The sequence below is a fragment of the Corvus cornix genome, chromosome 2 (assembly GCF_000738735.6).
Source record: "Corvus cornix cornix isolate S_Up_H32 chromosome 2, ASM73873v5, whole genome shotgun sequence".
NCBI classification, from domain to species: Eukaryota; Metazoa; Chordata; class Aves; order Passeriformes; family Corvidae; genus Corvus; species Corvus cornix.
In genome coordinates this window covers 117,908,493-117,934,472 of record NC_046333.1, presented here as the reverse complement: position 1 = coordinate 117,934,472, position 25,980 = coordinate 117,908,493, and the positions used below count along the sequence as shown (strand labels likewise).

The 25,980-nt window shown below is 37.3% G+C and overlaps 1 protein-coding gene across 1 annotated transcript in view; it reads right to left on the bottom strand.

Moving 5' to 3' along the window:
- Positions 1-5,690: 5,690 nt before the first annotated feature.
- Positions 5,691-25,980, bottom strand: part of YTHDF3 (YTH N6-methyladenosine RNA binding protein 3) — a 29,138-nt gene continuing 8,848 nt past the window's right edge. The window contains exons 4-5 of the mRNA XM_039548414.1: positions 24,220-25,812; positions 5,691-12,310 (exon numbers count right to left, since the gene is read on the bottom strand). Coding sequence (XP_039404348.1) covers positions 12,287-12,310; positions 24,220-25,812 — 1,617 coding nt within the window. The 3' untranslated portion in view covers positions 5,691-12,286. The remainder of the gene's footprint in view (positions 12,311-24,219; positions 25,813-25,980) is intronic.

Sequence of the window (25,980 nt, the reverse complement as noted above, 5' to 3'; positions counted from 1 at the left end):
CCCAAATGCTACAAACTTCCTGGTTTACTGGCATTACTTGTATTACTTTCCTGACTGGCAGGCTTGGAAAGAGAAATTTTCATACAAGAATTGCTGATATCACAAAGCAAAAAACAAAAAACAAAAAACAAAAACCATTTGGCACACTTAAACTTGTCACTTCTATATATTAGATGCTGGAAAGCAAGGGAGTGTAAGAGGAATACAATTAGTTAAAGTGAGCAGTGATCAAGCCCATTCTCTGTGCTTTTTTAGAGAGAGGAGAGAACACAACCTCCCAAAGCTCCTCTTGCATTTAGTCCAGACTCTGCCTACAGAGCTGGAATAATTATCCTGACTTGGGATCAACTAAGTGTCAGAAAGCCTGAAACAAAAGAAGTTTGTTAAACTTAACAGTGTTTGCATGGTTAATTTATTCCCTAACCCCTTCTAGATCAAGGAGAGCCCACATTACTGACATGAAACCAAGGCATGAAGATTAAAGGATGTTTGCTGTTCTACAGAAACTCTGAGGCACCAAAAACCCTGTCCCCTCCTTTTCTGTAGTGCTGAATCCATGAATTTAAGGGAAATCTTCTCATTTCACCCCATTGCAGATGCACCTGCTATATCAGGTGTATCTTTTCTTTGCTCACCCAGTGGATTTGAACTGATCCTTCTTTGAACTCTCCGGATGTGATCCAGCTGTGAGAGAGAAATCTGCAGCAGTCCAGGGCTGCTGCTGAGCTGGTTAAGTCTGATTGAGAGCAATTCAAGTAGCGAAGCTCTGGCCCAGGACTCTGCTGCACAGGTGGGCACACAGGCAGCAGAGGTGCCTAACTCAGCTGACAACTAGATGAGCGCTTGCACAGGTGACAATCAATGTATAAAAAGGACTTTTTCCATCCTAGCTGTCACTCTTTCACAAACAATAAACTCTCTATATTGGCATTAAAATAACCTGAGCTCTGTGTAAATTATGGTACACTTGAAATTCGATGTCCTACAAAAGGGCTCTAGCCTGAGCTGAAGAAAAGAAAAAAGAAACCCGAATACTCAGGTTATAATCTGTGGAATATAAGATGTAATATCCAGCAGCATCTCACCCCTGCTCTGGGAACAGAAGTTCCTGGAAGGAAAATCTGGATTCCTAAGCACTTTTACTTTATTGCAGAAAGTATTTTCTCAAGTAATTACATTTCAGCTAAAAGCAGAGGACCCAATTTTCACCTGGGAGTAGGTTTTCCTACACCAATACGCAGAGGCCCCAACATGAACACAAGGGAAGAAATCTATAGGGAAGAACAAACCCAAACCAGTAACAAACCTTACATCAAGTACATTTTGTCTTTGTACAGGGACAGAAGCACTTGATTCAGTGGGAGTGCAGCACCTGCCCCCATCTAACGCCTATATTTAGTCTCCTGTAGGTTGCTTTAGAATGCTTCCTCTGTAATACCAAACGCATATAAAGATGGAAACTTTGACCAAATGCTCCAAAGGTAATATTGCTAGAGTTGTGAGGTACTTTTCCAAGGGAAAATCGAGTGTGAAAAGTCTGTGGATAGCCCTTCTAGACACACCTAGTAACAGAAACTTTCCAACCACATTTCTATCAAGTGCAGCCTAGATTTAACTTTGCAAAGTAAATGCCATTTTGCCTGTAGAAGAACATTCCATTTATCATCTTGATAATTATTCATATTTGGTTGAAGTTTCTTTTTAACAGAGACAATCTATGCTTAACTTTGTCCTTTTGAGAGAATTCTCAAGGGACTGTTTTGTTCTTTGCTCTCAAGTGAATCATATTGCTACTGCAGAAGATATAACAATTTTTTTTAAAATTATGTTTTGCTACAGAATTTTCCTTCGTTTAAAGGTTTTCTGAGTCTGTTCAAGTTGCGTTGAGCTATTTACGTCATCCACAAACCATAAAGCAACTGAAACAATTCAATGAACTAAAAATCCAGGAAGAGTCTTGATTTAGAAAGTCTCAGCAAACTGGAGGTTAGGTGAGCATGCTGGAGGTAGCTTCTGCTTTCCTTGCTCCCACATTGCTCTTCAAGTGCTCACAATTGGTTGTGGTCAGAGGCAGGATATCAGATTAGCCAGATTTTTGGTCCAACTGTCATATCCATTCATACTGATTGCAAAAAAACATGCAAAAATTGTTGAGTTAAAGTTTTTAAAATATTTTTGCAACAAACTTCTTGAACTTGTTAAAACCTAGGACTGAAATATCTTTTCATACTTTCTGGATCCCAGTTCAGGGAAAAAAAAAAAAAAAAGGAAAGAAATTCAGTTTTATTTACATATTTCATGTATCTATTTTTATAATCTTTTTTGAGCACAATGTTATGAACACTAAGTAACAAAGAAGTGTTTAAAGTAATTTGATTTAGAAAGAATCATGGAAACAATGTACTCTGTGCAATTTAATACATCTTTTCTGCATTCCAATATTCTGGTACATTTCTTTAATTATTGAGGTAGAAGACTCCTATACAGGTGTGCTTTTTTGTGTTAACATTACAAGAAGATTTTAATTTGATCTGTATCGAATATTAGTCATTGTGACATTACTGGCCAAGGACTTTGGGCTCATCCTAAGTCTGTGAAGCTTTGTGACGAAAATGAACGTGGCCCCAAAACTCTGCAGTATCAGAGCATTCCATACAGATTCCATACAGGAGACCTACAAAACTGGATCCAAATCAGCCAACAATGAGTCTTTTATTATTCATGATGTGAGTCAGATGACAGGGGAAGGCTAAAACTTAATCTTAAACCTCTCCTGAAAAATTTCATACTCAGAGGCATAGTCTCCCTTAAGACTCAGCAGTTCTTCTCTTTGAAAAGCTGCACAGAGCTCATCCTTCTTTAAATTTTGCTAGCAGATTAGAGGGTAAATTACTTACCAACCTGGATGTTTCCCCCTTGACTTCCTTCCTCAGGCAGGAGTGATTCGAGGTCAAGTTCTTACCTTTGTACGGAAAGTTGCAACCAGCAGAGAACTGCAGCCATCCTGGGAGCATGCTCCCGTATTTCCACCTCTTCCCTCTGACTCGTGTGATGGAAGACTTGTACTACAATTGTTTTCTCCCAGATCAAACTCTAGACTCAAGAATGCTTAATTATTATCAACAATTTTACTTCAAGACCCCTTTGCAGCCATTTCTGTGCATTCTCTATCATTGATTCACCCTGTACCTCCTCATTAAACCCTTTTCAGTCCCTAATACTTCTCTATCTTCATGGTCCTTTCCCTAGGATTTCCATGTATCCCACCACTACTGACTTCTAATTAACCCTTTTCCCGTTACACACACACACAAATAAAAAATATTTGCTGTCAGCACACTCTTCTTTCAACTATCCCCATTTCCTCAGTCTGTCTTATTTATAGGCTTTTAAGTCCAGTGACATCCATTTGTGAAGTCTAAAGCATCTCATCCTTTGCATGTCCTTCAACTCTCCTGTAGAAAATGTGATTTATTGTAATAGGATTATTATATTATCAGTTAAATATAGATGAGTTTATGCCTGCTGACAGTTGACTAAGTATAAATATAGGAATTACTGTATTACATTTGTGCATTCTAGTTGAGGATCTTTCTCAAAAAATACAAAGAGGAGAAATTTGCGCACACCAATGTTTGCAGAAATATTTTAAATATCAAGATTATTAGATATTCAAGATTATTTATTCAAGATTATCTTTTGACTGCCAAGTGAATATCAATTCTTCTTTCTCTAGCAGTATTTTCATGCCAAAATTTAAGAAAAATTAGCTAATTTATTTAAATAAATCTTATCACACTGAATGACTTAAAAGCGCAGCGCAGTATGCAGCTATTCTGTTCTGGGCAGGCCAGCACACCATTATCTCAGTGCTTCATCAAATCATTAATTGCCAATCTGTACTCAGAGGGTGTTTTTTTTCTCCCATTGCTCAGGAAAAGAAAATACTCTGCAGCAGGGATGGTCTCACTTGGGGTCTCTAGTGTCTGTGCCTCAGTGGTACCTTAACTTTTGAGAAAACAATTGTAAAAAACCAGCAAGTTATTTGATCAGAGATCTGACATAGGAGTAACCTGCTCCAAGTCTCCTTTCACAGCAGGCTTACCTTGCAAAATGAGCTGTGTTATCTTCCAGGGTCACACAGGTAGCAGTGCCTCAGCCAGATGCTTCTCTTTGCGCACCTCTTTGTGGGCTGGTGGATTGCTCCTGAGCTCACAAACTCACAGTTAATTGTTCACTTGCTTGCATTACACAAACTTTTTCCTGCACTGCTGAGGGATTTGAAGATGGAGAGGGAGGGAAGGAAAAGTACCTTCCAACTTTAAAAATAAAGTAAAATTTCAATTTCTCCCCAGTGAAAAAAAAAAACCTCAGATTTTTATTCTTAGCAATCATTAGAACTGTAGGTTTAAGATCAGAAACTCCTTCAATTATGAAAAGACCCCAACAAGCACCAAATATACCCAAAAAGCCTAAGAGAAACTTAGTTCCATACTGAACCTACATACAAATGTGTAGTAAAACTGCACATCTGGACAGCATTTCCTCCATTTCCTTTTACCTTAGGTTTTGTTGGTGTACTTTCTTCCTATAGTTGAAAATACCATACAGTTCACCTGTTTTCCATTTTTTGGAAAGATTTCCCTCCCACTTGTTTCAACCAAATGAACCAACAGCTCATTGTTCTTTTACATACCATAGGTATGATTAATTGAATTGCAAGGAATGGAAAAAAAACATCACAAGAAGGCAGAAAGTCATGGTGTCCTTCCAAGAGAATTTTCTGTTGTAGACAAAGCAGGCAGGTTCACTGAACGAGATTTAAGTTCCTCGGTCGCAACCTTACTCTTAGATATAAAGATGGACACCAAGTGAGAAACTCCATCGTGGTGGAATGCTGCAGAAAAGCCGTGTTTAACAAACTTTTTCAGTCCATCTAAAAAGTCTTGAACACCATTAAGACAGATTTGGCACAGAGAAAACTAAATAGAACGTGCAAGAGAGTTAAGCCACAAAGTGTGTGGGAAAATCTCAGTATTTTTTAATGTAAAGCTCGCATTTCATTGTCTTGTCATTTAATCAGTATGAGAATAAAAATGATGCAACTCATCACTATAGCCCGCTCCAACTATTATTCTCAGAAATAAACTAGTAACTGAGTAACTTCTTCAGCTAACCAGCATTAAGTACGAATAGAAGTATCACCGCCCATGGGATCAGCTGGCTAAGTCTAGTGCAGAAGCAATGGCCTTGCTTACTGAAAGAAAGGATGAAACAGGGAACCTTTTACTGGAAAGCAAGGTAAGGCTTTAAACTGATTTAAGACCAAGAGCAAAATCATAATGTGAAGTAAAAAGCAGAAGAGAGATGTGAGATAAATGAGGGGAAAAAAACCAAAACAAAAATCCCATTGCACGCAGACCGATTCAGGAGTTCAACCGGACCATGCAAATGTATTTAGTTTTAATTCTTCAAAAGATTCTTCCAGTATGAGAAAAGCTACATGGAAAACAAGAATGAAGACCCATCTTCACAACACTCTCTTGGCTGTTTAACATCCTTTGTCCCATACAGCTGAGTCCTCTTCAGTATTCCAGCATTTCATCTACTTCCCAAGACACGCATTCCTGTCTCCAACTTTGACTTTCAGTTTTCAAAAAAATCATCAATACTCACTAGCAACCCAAAGAGCAGATAATGACAGTTATTTATTAACATTTAAAATAAGCATAAATTTCAGTAGCTAAAAAAATTCTCTGAATTGTTCTGCATGTGGTATTCTTCAAATTAAAGAAGATCAGTACAACTGAAAGACCAAGCATTATCATCAAATATGAAGTCGAATGGAATACAGATCAAGTTAATAGCAATTACATTACATTAACTTGAAGAAATTAAATACAGTTTTACACATTTCTGATGAAGCACCACACTCACAAGACCCAATGAAGCATCTCATGAGGACTGAGCTGCAAATCAGTTAAGCAGCTGAAAACAAACTCGCAGCCAATTTAAGTTAAAAAAAAAATTATGGTAAGAATTTAGTAGCCATGTTTTCCAGGTAACTAGCATAAGAGGGATAGATTTAACATCCAGTGTATTCCAGTCACACGTCACAAACATCTGAATTTTAACCAATTTAACAGCTCTTTATTTCTGGAAGAAGAGATCCCAGTACTCTCATCCCCTATTTCACATAGCTGCTAATCCAAACTGATGCAAACTCCAGTAGGATTCTTGGGTAACAGTGAACAGCAGCTGCATATATTAATGCTTGCAAAATAAAATTTCAGCTTTTTTTTTAAACAGTAGATATATAATTACAGTAGATAATGAATGATCCACAACCTTTAATCTCACCCCTTTACCGAAATGTAATAGCTTAAATCAAAGCTAAACCTCCATTTAGCTTGCTCAAATGCTTAGTTTGGAAATTTTTATTCCTGGACTCCGCATAAAGGGAGGATTTCTTTTTTTAACATCTGAGGTTCTTTCAGATGTTTGCAGAACAGGAAAGAAAGGATGCATAAATTCAGAGCGCAAGATGAAAGTGTAATGCTTCACATAAGAGGGCACAAATCAAGACAGCTTGTGCATTTGGAAGTCCATAATCTCAATTTAAAACACAGTCAGTCATCGATCTAGAGTATCTTGTTTCATTTTACATGAACACCCACTTCATTCTCAAGACACACGTAAACTTGTGCAGGCAGATGAAAAGTTATGGTATCCCAGAGTGGATGAAATTCAAACCAACAATAAAAAAAAAAAAAATTAAGTTTCCCAAGAGTTACAAACTAATTTTACAGGCAAAGGAAGTTAATTCAGTATTAAGATGACAAGTGCAAATGCACACAGGATACGCAAACAGCTTATAAACTCTCACTGTTAACACTTTGGTTATCACCAGCACTAAAATTCAGAAGAACGCTTAAAAGTGGACCTTTGTATTTTAATTACTGCATCCTTAAATTCCAATGAAATACTGTCTGTTTCCACCTTCTGAATGAAAATGCTGCAGAGTTAACTTTAAAAAATGGCATACACCACATAGAAGACTGAATTAATCCAGTTATAAAAGCAGTATTTCTCTATTTACATTGTGGCAAACAAGACAGACTGAGACAAGCTAAACTCAGTCAGAAGATTTCCTCAATCTACAGAAGGAAACAAGTGAAATCAGGAACATTTTATAGATTCTGAAAACAGCATTCAAAGCCAGGCTTCCCTTATGAGCATCCAAAGGAAACAGCTGACAGACATACCCAGTGGAGTTTTCACAGAAAAGGTAGTAGGGAAGTGGAAAGGAATGCTTACTTAGACAGGAGTAAGAAATTCACTGTCTCTTCAGTTTTTAACTAAGAACAGATGTCTGGAGAAAGATACTTGAAGACCCACCCATCTGCACTCAGCCTGCAGTGCGGCAGAACAAGTTTATTGTGAAATACGTAAGAAAATTGACTGGAGAAGACATCCAACTGGTCATTGACTCCTGTTTGTTGCATTTTCACTTGCGGGAAGGACAAAGTCAGAAAAGAACAGATAACACAAACATAATGCATCTCCTAATATTAATAAGCAGCAAATTTTATTATTAATATTTTGCTTAGAGAACCCTGGACACTGACAGTATCATCAATAAGAATGCTTCATGATAATTATGAGAACGGATACAAATTTAAATTTGTGAACTGAAAGGTTCATATTCATATATTAAAATGCACTTTATTAAAATATGTAAAGTAGAACAGACAGTATAGAACAGGTGCTTTGCAGAAAGCCTGCCAGCTGTACACTAGTATTTGTATATGAGGCCAAAGTAATTTACTTAGAATTCCTATGACCCATAGAGAAATTCTTTCCTCTCCCATGCTGAACTACAGTGAATGTGTCAAGTGGAAAAGAGAACAAATAAGGATGTGAACAGGTTGCTTCTGAGGAAACTTTCAAACATATTTAGTAAGATCCAATGGTCTCTTGTTAGAGAATTCTCATCTAAGTCACCAAACTGCAATGGTACGAACAAAATACACCAAAAAACACCCCCACAAAATCAAAACCAAGGTTTTGCTACACCTAGATGGAAAAAAACCGCTCTCTTAACATCTCTTAATTTATCACTAAATTATATGGATCTTCACACAACAAAAGGATAAACAAGACACTGAAAATCTTTGTGTATTTCCTTAACTAAATGGTAGGAAAATTAGTACAAATGGCTCTGGAAATCTATTCCTAAAGGGTGATTTGCATTTGAATGCCTAGAATTATTCATTTAAAAAACAGTGCTGGAGAAAATTCAAAGACTGTCTCCACTGGATTTTCACTGCACTACAATCAGATGAAGTCTGTAAACATCCTTCTGGTGAAAGAGTCACCAGAAATTTTGAAAAATTATGGTAACTGCTACTTACAGAATTTAAAACACTGTTGCTTCAACTCAGTTGCAGCTAGGAAAAATGCACTGATTTTTTTAGGAATTTTCTAGGATGACCCTGCTTGAGCAGGGAGGTTGGACCAGATGACCCCACTGTGGTCCCTTCCAACCCGACCCATTCTGTGATTCTGTGAATATATTTCAAGTATGCAAGTTCTCCTATGAAATAGAAAACAACTTCAAAATAGAACCTGGACTAAACAATCAAAAATATTTAAGATGCTTCCTCCTAAATATTGTATTATTTGCACTTGACCTCAACATTATCTTTTGTTTGGTGCCATAGATTTGCCTGGAATAATTTTGGCAAGGGGCTTTTGCATCTAGATTTTGCAGACAGTCAACACTGAAACTGCTAGAGTACCCAAAAAGAAGAAAACAGAGAATGTAGAGAAGCAAGTACTTCATAAATTAAGCCCAGAATAACAAAATACATGAAGAATTGCGATTTGTCTAGTTGTGAATATTGACTTTTGCCCAATCCAAGTCCATCAAAATAAGCAGTGCCCATGTTTTCCTTAAGCCAGCAATGTGTGCGTTCAACTGACAGAAATTATTTCTGTCAAGTATCAAAAAAACTACGTGAAAGATGCCGATGTTACAAAGTCAAAGATATTCAAAGATGAGCAAAACTCTTACAATTTTAGTTTGTCCCACTTGTGTTGGTAGGACAAGCTTTTCCACAGTAGCTTTCTATGAGAATTCTCAGGCCTCCTCAGACTGGAAGAGGCAATCAAAATGGCGACTACTCAGCATTTCCTCCCTCCTCCTCGTATCACTAAATGTGTGATAAAATTGTATCTCACTTGTACACTACCAAAATCTTACACTGAAAGCAGAATTTGTTTTGGTTTTTTTCCCCTGGGAAGCCTTTCCCGCTTTTAAATATTCTGCTGCATCTCTGGCTCACCAACCTCAGGTGCTATATATATAGCGCAGCTAAGCCTGTTCAACAGGGGGTACCTGCTTCTGAAAGAACAGGTCTCTTTCCTTTCCCTCCCACCATCTCCCTTCCAAACACTTAACATCACACAGAACTGGCCAACCATTAAAGCAGCAGAAAATGGCTTGAACTGGCTCAGTTTGGATCACAGGAAAACAAAGGCTGGCACAAAGGAGGAGGCACCAGGAACAGAAAAGGGGTTCCACTGATTCCTCCATTAGCAAGTTAGAAAGCAACCATTGTAACACCTTCACCATATTGAAAAATCAGACCAAAAAAAAGGCATTTCTACATTTATTTGAGATATTAAGCACCATTCCTTTTCTTTCTGGAGGAAAAGAACTTGTGCATAAGGAAGCTGAAGGCTAAAAGCTTCACATGTCCATTAACTAATACAGCACTCCACAGCTGATTTTACAATGTTATATACTATTTTTACAGTACTTCATATGCACATAAAATTCCTTTTAATTTCAGCTGCACATACTAAACTCTCAGCAGTCAGCAAATCAGTTGCAACATGACTAACACCATCAGCAATCAAACTCTTCTATTTGTAGATTTGCTAACAATCTTGAAACAGTGTAAGAACTGTCACAGCTCTCTAAATGTGATCACCTCCTTCTCTCACAATCCTGTCTCATCTTCCCAGTTTTCAAAGCCTGCAACAGAGTGATGAACCCACTTGATATAAACCTGATCCAATATAAGAGCAATGCTCATGCTATTAGAATAAAAGAGGCATGAGGTAAGGCAGGAAATACTAACAAAGCCTGCAAAAATATGAATACTGCAGTGAAAGCAAACTAGAGTTGCACATGCAATCAATTCCTGAATGCTTGACTCCAACATCAGCTTTCTGGTAACTGGAAACTTCAGGGCATTTTCGTAAGGTATTTTTGTTATAAAGAAGCAGAAACATGCTGATACCTCGACTTATCACAGAAGAACTATGTTCTTTGGACTCACAACACTGACCTTTGCCACTTCAGCTGATCAGTGACAGTTGGAATAAATCAGCCCACAAAGGGAAACAAATAGCTATAAAATCTTTCAGCAAGAAACAGATATGCATGGAAGCAGTAATTTTTGGGCTGAAGCCAAATTTCATAGGGGTCGGGCTTGAAACCTTTGTCTCCTAATCTCCTCTTACAATATGCACTTTGCTTATCCCTCCCTTATCCTGCTTGCTATTTGTTACACATCTAACATTTAGGTGACATTGCTTCTTTACTCCAAAACACAGAAGTAGCTTCCCTTCTGAGCTTCCAGAAAACTGGCAGTAAAAATTAAGATTCATTTCTGCTACTCTGCAGTCTCAAACAGTATTTAAAATAATGAGCAAGAAGTGTGCACTGAACTCTAGTGTTTGCATGGTTGTAAAGAGTGCAAAGGGCTTAAGAAGAGAGAAAGCAAAAGTCAGCAAAATAGTCTGTATTCAAAACAAACCTTTGCTACTTAAGCTCCAGAACTTTGACTGCCAAAATTTGTAAATGAAGGACTTGAAACGCAATATAAACATCTGTGTTGGACAGTAAGACATGAAACATGTTCAAACAATATGTGCTACTGCTATTTTAAGCTATAAGATATCTGACTTCTACATTGCTGTTCTAAAAAGAGAAAGCTATCCTTGGAGTTTGGTACAGGTTGTTCAGTAATTTGTACAGTCAATACACCCTCTTAACAGTTTTTCAATATTCTCTTCCAGCAGACAGAATGTGTTGCTATTGAACTGAAACAGAAGATATACTTTAGAGTTTAAAAACTAGTATAGAACTGGCCCGTTTAATATGTGTTCTAAAATTCTTGTTGCATGGTTCTAAAATCATCTTAACATGGTTATGAACATGTAAACTCCATGGACCAAAGTATTTTTCTCAAAATATTTTCAAATAGGGGGAAAAACATCTCAGTGTTGGCACAATGAAACAAAAAAATTTGAGAAACAGAGTATATGCTTGCTAAACAAGAATTATGTTTATTTAGCTAGTGAATCACCTAGAGGAGTAAATTTTCACTTTCATGATAGCAATCTGTCAGGCTTGCAAACACCCAGAAATAGGAATTAAAGATTATTTTAAATGTAGTTATAAAGGTCATAAAAAGTCTGATTTAGACTGAGGTACATTTACTCAAAACTGAGATTCATTGAGTGGTAGCAAACAAACAGTTCCTCAGACAAATGCACTTTTTTCAGTATACATGTTACAGAAAAAAAATAAAGAAATGTGCATTAACTGGTGGTGTCCACCAAGCTGCATATTAATATTCTCTTACACCAAACAGTTTGAAACAAGGGAAATGTCATTCTATTATAATTTCCTGTTATAATTCATTTGGCTAAACTGCAGCTTAAAGTTGCTTTGCCATATTAAAAGATTACTACAATAATTTTCACATGAACATTTAGACTTGAGTTTTACTCCAGGACTAAATATGGCATGATTTGCTTTTTAATCTGTTGAATAGCTAAAAACTGACAATTAAAAAAACTACAACAAAGAAAAAATTAAGTTGAAGCAATGTGAATCTCACATCATTGAACCACTTCTAATGGTTAAATGTTAGTATTTAACAAATTCAAAGAGTTAATGAATCCTTGCATTCGTTCGGTCTCCTGTGCCTTAGCTAGGATGCATAAATACAAAAGACAGCAGATACTGGTAAAAGCTTCAGGACAGAAAGTGCTTGACGAAGGTACAGTTCTCAAGTGTGTTTGGTGAGAGAGTATAAGGGCAGATGCACTGATGAGAACCATTACAAGAAGAGTCAATTTCGTGTTAAAGTGTTCAAAGATGTCACCTTAAGCAGAAAAAAGCTTTAATAACGTCTTCTTAGACATATTAGGCATTTCCAGAGTCTACATCATTAGTGTTGTATTCTAGCAGGACATCTCCATATAGTTATTGTTTGTTTCTATTTCTCTCCTGAAAAAAACAAAAACAAAAAAGGACAATCATGTTAATACACACAGATCAACATTATCTCTTTCCTTCCATTACAGCATTTTCACTGCTTGCAATTTAGCTAAATCAGGCAAAACGCTTTCGAAAAAGCTTCAATTATTTTCTGGAATATGAAATCATACATTTTAAGTCAACTTCTTAAAGAGAAACACAGAAGTATATGTCAAACTAAAAGGCAAACATGTTCCAAAAAAAGCTATCAAAAAAAGGACTTATAATGTCACTTTTAATTCACTCACAGTAAAATATATTGCACAAAGTGAACTGAGCAAGGAGACCAATGGGCCCACAAATAAGGCAAGATATACTTGCCTTATATATATAAATCTTCTGCTTAAGTTGTCAAGAAATGTTCTACTCTCCATCCATTATATCCCTGGAAAAATACGGTATTGCCAGGTATCTCCCTCAAAGCCCCATACAATAAAATGTTCCAAAGTGCTTAAGAACAAAAGGTAAAGTAACTAGTTGGCCCAATACCTTATCCTCCATACAAACACACAAGTGGCAAGAAAAGCATTTTTTTTAAGAAGCCCCATCCATACCTTTTTTTAGAAATTACTTTCAATAACAAAATGGAAAGTCAGTGAAATAGGAATGGCTACAAAGAAACCTCACTTCAATGTGAGCCTGAGTTGCAGTGACGACCATATTAACTACACAGCCCTCATAGCACTGTGAGATGCCACATTTGGCATTCAGGGCTGACATACTAATGGCACTGTAACTATCAGGGACTAACAAATTCGTACACTGTAGTACAAGTCTAACAGAATAAATTACATTTTCAGTGCTTAATCATCATCGTCCATTTTCTCTATTTTGTTCAAGATAAACATACACTTAGGCATTATGACTACCTCTAGCAAAAAAATAAAAACTGATCAACAAACTGTATCTTTTTGCCTTCATAATGCATCTTCTAGACTGTAAAAAGACACCGTGGTCTGAGTGTAAAAAACTAAGACCTCATCTTTCAATAGCATTTTCCATAACACATTTCTTTATATGTACAACTGAGCACATTATAGAAATAGACTAATACCTGCATGGAAGAGAGGCATGTTCTCATCCCCATTAAAAAAGAATTAAAAAAGTGTAAAAATACCTCTCCAGATTTTTATTATTATTGCATCATACAGCATATCAAAAGTGGAACAGTAACATAGCAGGGAAAACAAAATAAACCAGGAGGCATTTGAACAATGATTCCAAAACCACTCTCTCCATATCACATTGAAACTTTACTATGTTAGAAACTATTTAAGAAAATTGCAAATTAGCATATGAACCCACATAGAGTCTCCCAAAAAGACAGTCTAGTGCAAGAAGAAGGTATGTAACACTTATACTGGTTATTACTGGTGATCTAGTCCTTTCCAAGACAGATCTCCAAGTTGCTTCAAGACAAACGCCAAAAAAGTAAAGCTCAGTCTTGGTCACAATGAGCAGCTCATGGTCCCAGCAACTGTGTGTCTAAGACTGGACATTTGCTAGAGTGGAACTTAAGTATATTTAAAGTGAGAATGATACTTGTGCTATTCTGCTAGAAAAACTTTTTTCCGAGTCCAAAAATATATCATTAATATTTTCATAGTAAGATACTGCTTTTTATATGTAAGATTGATAGTATCAGTCATTAATACAAGCTGGTATCTTAACAATGCACTCTTGGCTGAAAACAGATGATGACTGGCCTCATGCCTCACTGTGAGGGTAAGGCATGCAAAAATAGCCTGCTCAGGTACATCTCAGATTATTCCTCTAATATTAGCAGACTTCAACTGCAAGAACTACACAAAGTGCTCAAAAACACTCCTGTGGTAGTAAGTAGGAGCCTATGAAACTGCAGTATTAAAATACAGATATTTTATATTGAACAATTTTAAATACAACCTGTATACACCTAAAAATCATCAGGTCCTGTTCATTTGTAAGTATTACATCCATAAGCACTGACTCAGGCTGTCTAGAAACACTCTCGGCATTTCAAATTGCTGTACTATAAACTGACCAACGTTATGCTTCATGAAGCCCTCAACTCAAAACGTATTTAAGTTCATAAAAACTCAAAGTAGAAAAGGAATGATGACCTGACTACCTGCTTCCACTTGATGAAATAAAGGTGTTGCAAATTTTACACCCACTTTAAATTCTACCAAGAAAAAAGGCTTCAAAACATCAGCACACCTTTCCTGTAGTCTCAGAATTACACATTAGTTAATTACTACATATTATTTAATTTATATTTAAATACTTCAAGCAGATATATAAGCATGACATTTTTCAATGCAAGTGAACAGTACATTCTTCAAATACTGGTATCAGCAACATTTGGCACTCTGTACAGAAAACAGAGAGAAAGAAGACCTGATTTACTCAAAACACACAGTGGTATTCCACTCAAAAAAAATCCCAAATCCCTCCCCAACTCCAAGTTGGATCATGCTCCTGGACCACTGTCTCAAAGTAATTTCCTTCTGGTTTTTTGGTGTTTTGATTTTTGTTTGGGTTTGTTTTCTGGGGTTTTTTTGTGGTTATAGACAAACTAACAGAAGACTTTACCTCCAGAAGGTTTCTACCACCAGAGTAGAAGTTTCCAGCATAACCACTTCTCTCTTACCCAATTAATTTCATTTCTTATATTCAGAGGAGCAAAACTTTTGTCACATCTCTTGCAATGCTCTTGGACGAAAACTTTTTCCTGTATATTTAAGTTCTCTTCCAAAGGTCAATTTCACTTCAGAACTCACCATGGTCAGGTTTACCCAGCTTTATGGGGAGTTTATGAACAGGACATGGAAATTAAGTATCATTCAAACCAGGACAATGTGGGAACATATTAGTTGGTTAAAGGTACCTGCAGCAGACCATATGCTGCAGACCATATGCTAAGCAGATTTCATACATGCAAATAACCCCATGCACAAACCAAGTAAAGGTGAACCTAAAACCTGCTTAGGCCTTAGAAATGTGCATCAATCTAGTATGAACAAAACTATGAAATTAACTTGGCCTGAACTGCGAGGCAGACTTACTTCCAAATTTTAGTTGCCTGAATTCAGAGCATTAATTGAATGATCCCATGCTGAGAAGTAGCTGCAATGTAATTTATCCTCAAATATAATGAAATCTCTGTGCTAACAAAATTTCAAAATTCAAAGCAACAAAAACATTTCCTGATCTGATTTGAAAGAAACTACTGAGATGCACACAACCCTGACTTTGGGATTCCTTTGCCACAAAGAAGGTAAACGAAAAAGCCTTGTTTTAAGTAGTCTACATGTAAATGCAAAAGCACTTTAACAAGAACAAGAAGCTACTACAATCCTTGGCTGTATTTTTTTTCCAAGGTCCCACAAACTGAAGCTCAAGGCCAGGGAAGGCAGATCTGAAAGAATTACTTTGGCTGATTTTTACAGTAGTTGCAAGTGCAAGCATTTCAAGGAGTCCATTTTGAAAGCTGTCCAGGGTTACACAGGCAATTGCAGAGTTCCCACACATCCTCACCTCCAGCATTATCAGCTATACTTGCAAAAAAAAAAAAAAAAACCTAGAATTTTGCCAAACCTCTGCATCTTACTGCAATGTTTAAAGCGTTCATGCCTGGAGCTGTCTGCTCCGCCCCTCTCCCAAGAGGCAGCATTCTCACAACAGCTTCAGAAGCTGCTTTACTGCAAACTGCGATTTAATCTTCAACTTAAAAGCCCTGCTCATCTGCAATGTAAGCTAACATGTCAGACTGCATTCTGTGAAGTGAGGCGCGGGCACTCATCTGCTCTGCCAACTGTGCTGCGTGGGCAGAAACACCTGGCAGAGGCAGAGCAGGCAGCTGTAGAGGTGGTGAAAAGAAGCCACAGCAAAGTTCATGAAATCTCATTTACTAATGGCATCAGCCATAATCTGCAATTTATTTCGCCCCAGTGTACCATTACAGCTAGGACAGCATAAGCATTGACCTTAGTGCTCAAGAACCACAATGAAAAACAGATTACTGGAAAACTGAAAAATGCCAGAAATCGTTTACTCCATTTATATCACTGGCTGTTAATGTAAACTAGATTACTGAAACTTTAAAGTTGTGTGAAATATTGGTCCTTTTTAACTTCTCACTCTTGAACTCCCAAGAGGGACATCTCCTCAACACAGAAACTACCTTAGAAACAGATAAATATATTTAAATACATTTCTCTGAGAAGCACTTCTGGGAATTCTGGGAAGAACAGAGGGAAGGAACAGATGAAAAGGGTCTCTAGAAGTCTTACATGAACCTAGAAATTTTTCCTGTGCAGATGCCATCCCCTTCCTAAACACTAATTTTCTTCTATTTCTTAACCCAACATGAAAACCACAAGGCACAAATTAAAAATCAAAGTTAACATACAAAGTCAAATAAGGTTTTACACCTTCAGAGTAGCTCCTTCTCCCAGTAAGCTTTATGAATTAATACTCATCTGAGACTCTGCTGCTGCAGATCAGTTGAACAACAGACAGTATATAAGGCTCTCAAGCACATAAATATTAAACTCTGCACAAGCCAGAAGACCTAGACTTCTAATTTATTTATTCTTCCTACTAGTTTTGATGGCATTTTACTTATTTCAGTCACTGAAACATACTTGTAAGTACATTTTCCTACTATAGGAAAAAATGTGAACAAATTATAGTAAAAAGGTAAATAAATTTAAATTTGAGCAAACACATGCACTGTTAGTACAACATGGACAGACCACATTATTTGATTATGGTAATGATAAAGGCAGTAAGAACTTAATCCACATCTGAAACTCCACAGGGTACAGCAATTCAGAAGGCAGAGGTGGAGAAAGAAACCCAACTACTTAAAGATACCATATGGTAACACACAACAAGGAAAGGCTCTGCAGAAACCAAGCTTCAACTCCATGAGCCAGAAAAGCCCTTCCAGTCTTGTTTTCCCAGGCAGATACTTTCCGTGATGGATCAGCCAATTCTAACTACAAGCAGAAGTGCTTTGCTTCAGTGCTGTACATCATTATACACTGAAATATCAGACTTTAATTATCTACAAGACAGCCATTTCAGCAAGTTCATTAAAAAGAAAAAAAAACAAAAAAAACCCACCAAAAAACCCAAAACAAACAAAAACAAACTAAAAAACACAAACAAAAAAAAAGAACCAAACAAAAAAAAAGCAAGCCTCCAGATCCTCATTATTATTTGTTAACAATGCTCAGAGTATACCACTGGTTTTTGAAGCCTGACAAGAGATAACTTCTTACCAAATCTGTAGAAATTGCATTTAGTGATGACCTCTGTCCCAGCAAAAGAAGCAGAAAGATAACTCTGACACCTGGGTTAGTTTTTTTCTCTCAGATGCTCATGGGCAACAAGAACATGTTATTTATTTGCTCTGCTAAGGAATTTATAGTAGCCTTGGAAGGGAAATAACACTCACTGCAGGGCTTACACTGAGGAAGAACTTCTCAGACAGTTTTTCTTTAAGCCTCACCACTCGTACTCTTTGAATAGGTGTAACTCAAATTCCAATCTACCATGAGGAAAAATGAACTTATCTTGGTTTCCTATTTATATGAAAATGCAGTGAACATGGAAGTTTACATTTACTTTTTACAACCAACTATAATCCCAAGGGTACAGAACAAAACCATAATTACTCATCAATATTAACTACCCTATCAAACCTCTGAAAAACTCCCAAAGAACTGGGCTCAAAAACTTTATCATCTGCAAAGTTTTGTAACGTTTCATTTCAGCTAGATGCATATGAAGGTTTAAGCAAATCAGTTTTAATGTAAAACAAACAATCCTAGTTTAACTGAATCTACAGGAAGACCTTTAATAGACATGCAAGATCTGTATGTTTTAAAGTGCCATTTTTTCCAGCAAACCACTTCCAGAAATCTTCACTGAGTTTCTGCTAGCTAGCCCATCTGCAGTATGAATCAATGAAGCAAGGCTGTGAAGAGTCACATGAGTTAGGACTTCCTTGCAATATGCAGGCATATTTCTTCCCTGCAAACTGCAGGAAAAGCACCACTGTTCTAGACAATTTGTTCTTAATAGAGCACTGAAATCTGAGGAGATGTAGCAGGAAGCAGAAGGGTGCCTCATGGATTTTTACAGCTATTTGTGTATACTCAGTATTCTGCTTTTGCTCTGGAACAAGAGACTTAGAATTACTCTTTTGCTTTAAAAATCACAACTTAAAAGACATAGCATTTAGAAAAGGTACAGCTGTCACAGATCCAGCTCAAATCAAGTTTGAAGTCTTGTCTTAGGTAGCTGCCTTGATATTTAGGAACATTAAAGTATTAGATCCCAAAAAATGACTGGTCTCTTATGCTAGAAGTAAACCATTTGGTTGATATTCCTAGCTTTTCCAATAGGGGTCCCTATTTTACAGGAGAAATTGGTGTTTCGACTCCCAGAGTAAGAGAAGTTGAATCCACTCTGTAAAAAGGACTTCATAGGCTTGATTTTCAGGTTAAGGATTTCAAACAAACAAACAAACAAACAACAAGATCCACACAAGTGTTGCTATGAACTAAGACTGCCTGTGAGTTTAATTACTGTCCACCTCTTTTATTCAACAGTCCAATACTGCACTTTCCCTCTTGCATCATCACTAGAGAAATGCAGACATCACTGCTCAAACTCTTACATGGCCACTCTAACAGACCACAATGTAACATCTATCCCTATCCTCTAATGAATTCTAAACTGTACCTTGGAACAGAAATAATTGACTCTACCAAATGCACAGAAAATGGGCACATTTGAAATCCCTGAGCCTGTAACATATGGGCTTGAAGGTAATTTTTAAAGTTTTTCCAAAGATTAAAGATGCAAAAGCAAATGAAAACATGGGAAATAAGCACACCATCATGGAAAGGGAATTCTGGATCAGTATGTCCAAAATTATTCCAGCTCCAAATGATCATCTTCTCCCATGACCAGGCGTACATATTCATCTCATGACTGACTATAAAGGGAGGGAAAAAAGTGTCTCCTGTTTCTACTTTCTCACTTTCAATTACGAAGATGACACTGTTGATAAATATGAAGTCCAAGGAAATTGCAAAATAATGTCCCTCGAAACTTCATCAAAAGCATACAGGATATGAACATGTTTCTCAGAAGATATTAATTACATAACCTTTTAGATCGTTTCATGTTTATTACATGAACCTCTTTTAGATGTAAATACACAAACTTTTAAAAGTTGTTTACTACAAATATCATTTAACTGCATTAAAAAATTTTGTCAACTACCTGTTTTCCTTAACTGAAAATCTGTCAATGTATCTATATCTGATTTTAACAGTGTAACATAGTAATTGATGGTTGGAGGTAAAGAGGAGGAAGCAGCAGCTACAGTTCACTGTTAATGATGTTTTCTCCCTCCAAGATATTTTTAAGAAATATCAAATCAAGCACAATGTCAGCAATGTCCTAGAAAGGAAAGAAGTTACACTGCTTAACACTGCAGCCTGATAATGACCCAATTATCAGAGAAACAAAAGTTACATTGGTATGAGAATGAAGGGGAAAGAAAATTACTCCTTTTGAGAGTCAAGAAGTTCTAGCTATGTCAGCATTCCTATTACAAGATATATAATACAAGAGGAGAAAGCTAAAATTTAATTATCTGTCATTTAAAGGCTTCCTGAAAAGTAAGAAAATTCCAAATGCAAATTAGATAAACACAAATATATACTAAATTCTTCTATCTTACCTCATGAAAAAAAATCAATTACTTTTCTGGAGTATTGCATTAAGCAAACCATCTAAAGTGCTCTACAATTACATGAAACTGTGACCTTTTTTCCCCATTGTGTGCTACGAAAGTAGAATTCTCCACCAAAAAGCACCAAAAGAAGTCCTAGGACAACAGGTAGTAAGCCACCATCTGAGGGCAAGGAAGTTGTAATCTGTCAACAACTGCATTTTTAATCAGTCACATTTTACTTTCATTCATATACTTACTGAAGATCAGGTGCAAAGCTATTATTACAGATGTTTTTCTTTATTTTCAGTACCTTTTATTTTCTAAAATGTAATTATGTAATCTTAAAAGGCATATTTTAAGATTTCTGTTTCTTTCATTTAGATTTTACACCTTTCTGCTGAAAGACAATAAAACATCTTTTTAAATAATATGCATACAAATCAGCACATTTATACCACAAAGCAGCAGTTAGCTAAGGACAAATGGAATTCCAGACTATTTCAATATATGTCTGACAGAACTCATGAAAAGCATCACTCATTTCTTTAATTCTTTGGTAAAACATCACAGCACTTGTATGTTTCAATTGGAGACTGGAACCTGAGATGTAAGAGAAGGGGAATGATTACTGCACAACCCCAGCTGGAGATACCTTACCCACACCAGGGTAACATCTAACAGTGGTAGACACTAGAGTGCTAAAATTTATGCTTAAAGAGACTATTCATTATTATTTTTAAGTAACCTTTATGAAATGGCAAAGTTACTGAAGCTTCACGTTTATCAGAGACTATTCCTTGCACTTTTAGAAGTATACTGCCATATTTTAATAAAACATACTGCTAGGCCATATTGGAAATGAATTATTGATCCCCTTGAGTTGTTAAGATTAAACTTTTACAACCAATTATTTTAAGATAAGTTAGCTGTAATGATGAACAGTTATAAAGTAAATTAAATCCCTATGTCATTTGCTGTTTATGATATTTAGATTGCTGGCTGTACGAAAGTTTGTAACCACCTATGCAACAGCAAAACATTAACTGAATTTCAAAGAACATGGAAGTGACTACTGCTGCCTGATGCATTTAATATTTTATTAAGAGTAATAAGCGTATTTTTCATGACCAAAACACTGGAAACAAAGTGATTGCCACACCTGCCAAAGAAAATGAGCACGAATTTAATCCACACAGTTCTACTGGCAGTAGAAGGTGCACATATTTAAATACGGCTCCATGAAAGCCTAGCTGCCACTAGGTAATAATTACTCAATTAACCATAAACCAGAGCTTACAATATTAATTTGTACATTTACAAACTTGAATCATAAGGGTTAACAATTGTATGTTTACAATTTAAAGACAGATTGCTTGTACACTGTGTGATAAAAGAAAAATCTCAGAGATTTAAAATCAACATTCAATCATAGGAGAATGCTAAACTCTCAGTAGATGTCATTAGTTTAATTTGGACTTCCTATATTTTAAGTCCATATTAATTTGCTTAAGGCATACCTCAAATCCATCTACAAAGAGAAAACCTCATGACTAACCTACACAGTTCTAAAGCAGTTTTTCACAATTGGTCATAAAACCAATTTGTACGATGCTGTAAAAGAGCCAGTGGTCACTATGCAAGTATCTTGACAAGTATGTTTTCTTTCAACAGTGTTGGGAAAGGTACCTACAAAGAGACACGGAGTTCAATACTTGAGTCATACAGATACTGTATGTTTCTCTGAAGATATTATTCAAATAGCAGTGTTACTTTATTGCTCAAATACCCATCAGCACTGTTATCTAGCGCAAGACATACTAAGTGCTGGACTTAGTACTTTGAATTTTAAGTTTAGCATACACTTCCAATAATCTACATTCCTCCTCTTCATTACATTTTGTGCCTTTTACCTACTACTGAGGGAACAAAACCACAAATAAAACACAATCTTCCTGAGTTGCTACGCATGTCTGACTTACGACTTTCTTGTTAAGTTTTTCCAAAAAAGGAAATACTTTTGAAGCAAACCAGTTATTTGTGAAATATCTTGAAACTTTAAAATTTTGGAAAATACTGAAGCATGAAGGCTACAGAGAAACATTATAATCTTAGTCCTCCTGAAACATTACAAAATCACAACGAATCACGGAATCAGAATATCTGGAAAGGGCCCATGAGGATCACTGAAGTCCAACTCCTGGTTCTGTGCAGAACAGCCCAGGAGTCGCACCATGTGCCTGAGAGTACTGACCAAATACTTGTTGAACTCTCTCAGGCTTGGAGCTGTGACCACTTCCCTGGGGAGCCTGTTCCAGTGCCCAACCCCACTCTTTTCTTATCTCTGATCTACATCTTCCCTGATACAGCTTCAGGCCATTCCCTCAAAAACCTGTCACTGGTCACAAGAGTGAAGAAATCACTGCCTGCCTCTCCACTTCCCCTTGTGAGGAAGCTGAAGACCACAATGAGGTCTCCCCTCAGTCTCCTCCAGGCTGAACAAACCAAGTGTCCACAGCTTCTCCGCACATAGCTTCGCCTCCAGACCCTTCAACATCTCTGTGGCCCTTCTGGATGCTCTCTAACAGCTTTATGTCTTTCTTCTATTGTGGCACTGAAAACTGCACACAGGACTCGAGAGGAGGCTTCACTAGCACAGGGTAGAGTGGGACAATCACCTCCCTTGATGGGAGATGGTGATTCTGCACTTGATGAAGTTGTGCCAAAGCCCAAAAAAGTCAAAGCTTGCCCCTTACATTGCATATTCATTAAGAAAGCAGTCTGTCACCCCATCATCAAGAAACCATGAAAGTAACAATACTCATTTAGGGCATAATCCTTTTTCTTTTTACCAAAAGAATCTAAAAGGCATTACACACCCAACTGGGATATTCATCTAGTCTCCCAACACTAGAAAACTTTCAACATGACAATTTATTGCAGTGTCATGCAATAGAACTACAAAATTGATTTGGGGTATACCCAACACTGTTCTACAAGAGATGCAACACATCATGTAGGAACGTACAAGCAGGGTGAAACCATGACAGTACTAGAAACCCAAGAGAAGTAAGCGTTTCATCTGCTTCGCAGCCTCTTTATGTGTTGGCTTCAAGTGAACAAATTCTCAACTTCACACGTCTCAAGGCCCCTACTTAGCATAAACCCTAAACTTTTGGGGGTTTTTATTCAGTGAGTGGTATGACATGACAAACAGAGATTATTAGCACCAAACCACCCTGATGGGAACTCCCATTTTTGAATAGTTGCTTATCATCTAACTGGTAAAAATAGCTCCTGAAATGTTTCTAACCACGAGACAAATCATACATTTACAGTTATTGGCAAGTCTGGAAAGAAAGTAAATACAGGAAGAGTAAATATTGTGGCCAATGGTGAACACAAGCATTATGATTAGGGACAGTACACAAGACAAAGTAGACAAGTACTATAAAACTGCTTGAATTAAATGCTATTCCCTTGTCCGGTTTCCTGAAATGCCTTCAAAACTACAAGTTTCGCTACAGATTTATCACATTCACTCTTCCTTGCAGAAATGAACTACACATTACTTCCTTTAGGAAATGCACTATCAGAAAGGTCCAAAAAATTATTTCAACACTATACAAGTCATCACTGTATCACTTCTGTGTTTCACGGTTGTACAAAAAATAAATTGAATTAAGGAGAAAACCTGCTTTTCACAGTAATCATGCTGTTAACATTTCATCAAAGCAGAATTTGAATTGAAATGTTAGATTAAATAAAGTACGCTTCTTCTCAAATTTCTGGTCCTTTTCATGACATCAGAAACTGTAAAAACCTAAGCAAGAAGACTTCAGTTATGAATAATACACTAAATTCAGCTTTCATTTGCATTGAAGAAGTAGAACATGTCAGATTTCTGCTTATTCAGGCCTACCTTAGTTTTGTGATTAAACACATGACTGAACTAACAAACAAGTTACAAGAACTTACATTTTTTCATTAAGAGCCAGTTATATCAAGTAGATACTTTGGGTAAGAAGTACCACTTTCTGATTCAACACTTGCAGACAGAAATTCCAGATGAATGAAAAACAAGTTTTCCAAAAACAGAAAAAAAAAAAAGAGAGCTACTGTAACGACACTGATTGCTTACCCTACGCATGGCTTCCTCCTCCTCTTGACGCTTCTCATAATGTGCAAAGTCATCAAAGATTGAGGTGGTATGCTTGAAAGTAGCAATTATTTTAAGCACTTGCTTGGCTTTTTCTAGGGGTACCTCTTGAGTGTCCCTCGAATTGGTAACCGGTTTGTTGTCATTGTTTTCCAAGCGAATATGTCGCAGTTGGTTATTGGGAACGTCTTTGACAAAGATCCATTTGACATCAAACTTCCCCTTCCACTTATCCTGAGACCAGACACCAGCATATGCATTGTAGTCCACAACAGACTTCATCTCAGCCACTCCACAAAAGTGTCCACTGCCATTCACACTGAAGAGTAAATAGAGTGGGCCTTTTCCATTCAGGGACCGGTAAGCAGCATCCAAGCGCTTATTACCATGCTCAGTACTACACCAGATAGAGTACTTAATGGAGCGATGAATATCGTCCTCTGAATAACTTTTGATTATAAACACACGTCCATTCTTCAGATTCCAATCGAAGTCTTTGGGATTGTAGTTGTTTATGGCCTTTAGTTTCTCCAGCACTGGGTGCACTTCCACACCAGAAGGTGAGGAGCTGACAGATACAACACCTAAACCAAAGTTCTCACTACCAGCTCCATTGTTCTGGCTGAAGCCCACACCCCTATTACGAGGAGCTACCCAGCGGTTTTGCAGCTGTTGCTGCTGCAACTGGTGAGGCTGGGCCTGCTGCTGAGGTCCTTGTTGCTGTTGTGGTTGCTGTGGCTGAGGCTGCTGTTGAGGCAGTTGGCTTTGCACCAGTGGTGGTGGTTGAATTAATGGCTGAGGCTGCTGGATTATAGTCTGAGGAGGCAGTACTGGTTGAGCTGGGGGTGCTTTTACCACTGACCCTTTGTCATCCCAAGTTCCAATATTCATGTTGTGTTTTATAGGTGGCGGCGGTACAGCAGGGCCCCCAATGCCCACATTACCTTTAGGCTTGAGTTTTGGCTGAGGTTTAGCAGGTTTCCTTGCAATTGCAGCCCATGAGGTTGGTTTAGGTGCTGAACTGCTAACTGGGGGCACGCTGTTAGCTGCTATGCTTGTCATACCTGTACTGCTCAGAGCTGAACCTACAGTTTTTGTTACAGCAGCCGTCATATCTCCACCAATTTTCAGTCCAGTCATGCCTTGCTCAATGCTGCTAATCCCAGGCACCTTGCTCAGAGTATCACTGCCAAATCCAGCCTGTCCATCTGCTATGGCTCTCCCAAGAGAACTAGGTGGATAGCCATAGCTGCTGCTGTAAGCAGAGCTTTGCGTTGATTGTCCCTGAGATCCACTTGTCCCCCATGTAGAGAAGTCTGCATTCCCAGGAAAAAAATTAAATCCATGCTGCCCGAGAAACGGAGGGGTGTTTCCTAATGCCCCAGGTTGACTAAATACACCATCAGGTATGTAATGGTGTTCACCATTGCTCATCTGTCCATAAGTTGTCAAATATGGCATTGGAGGGTCACCTGCAGTTGACCATGCTGCTTCACCTAAAGAGTATGGAAATCCAATGGATGGAGCATAATAGCTAGGCATATATGGGTCTGACATTGGTGGATAGCTGTTACTCTGCAAGAAAATAAAATTTAAAAATCAGCAATACTGACAATTAGGCTCAGGGAAAAAAAGCCTGTAATACAATCCAAAACATTTTTAAGCATTATATGAATGTATTTTTAACTTCCACCATTCCACACAACGTGAACAATGAGTGAGGTATCTGTCAGATATGGCCAT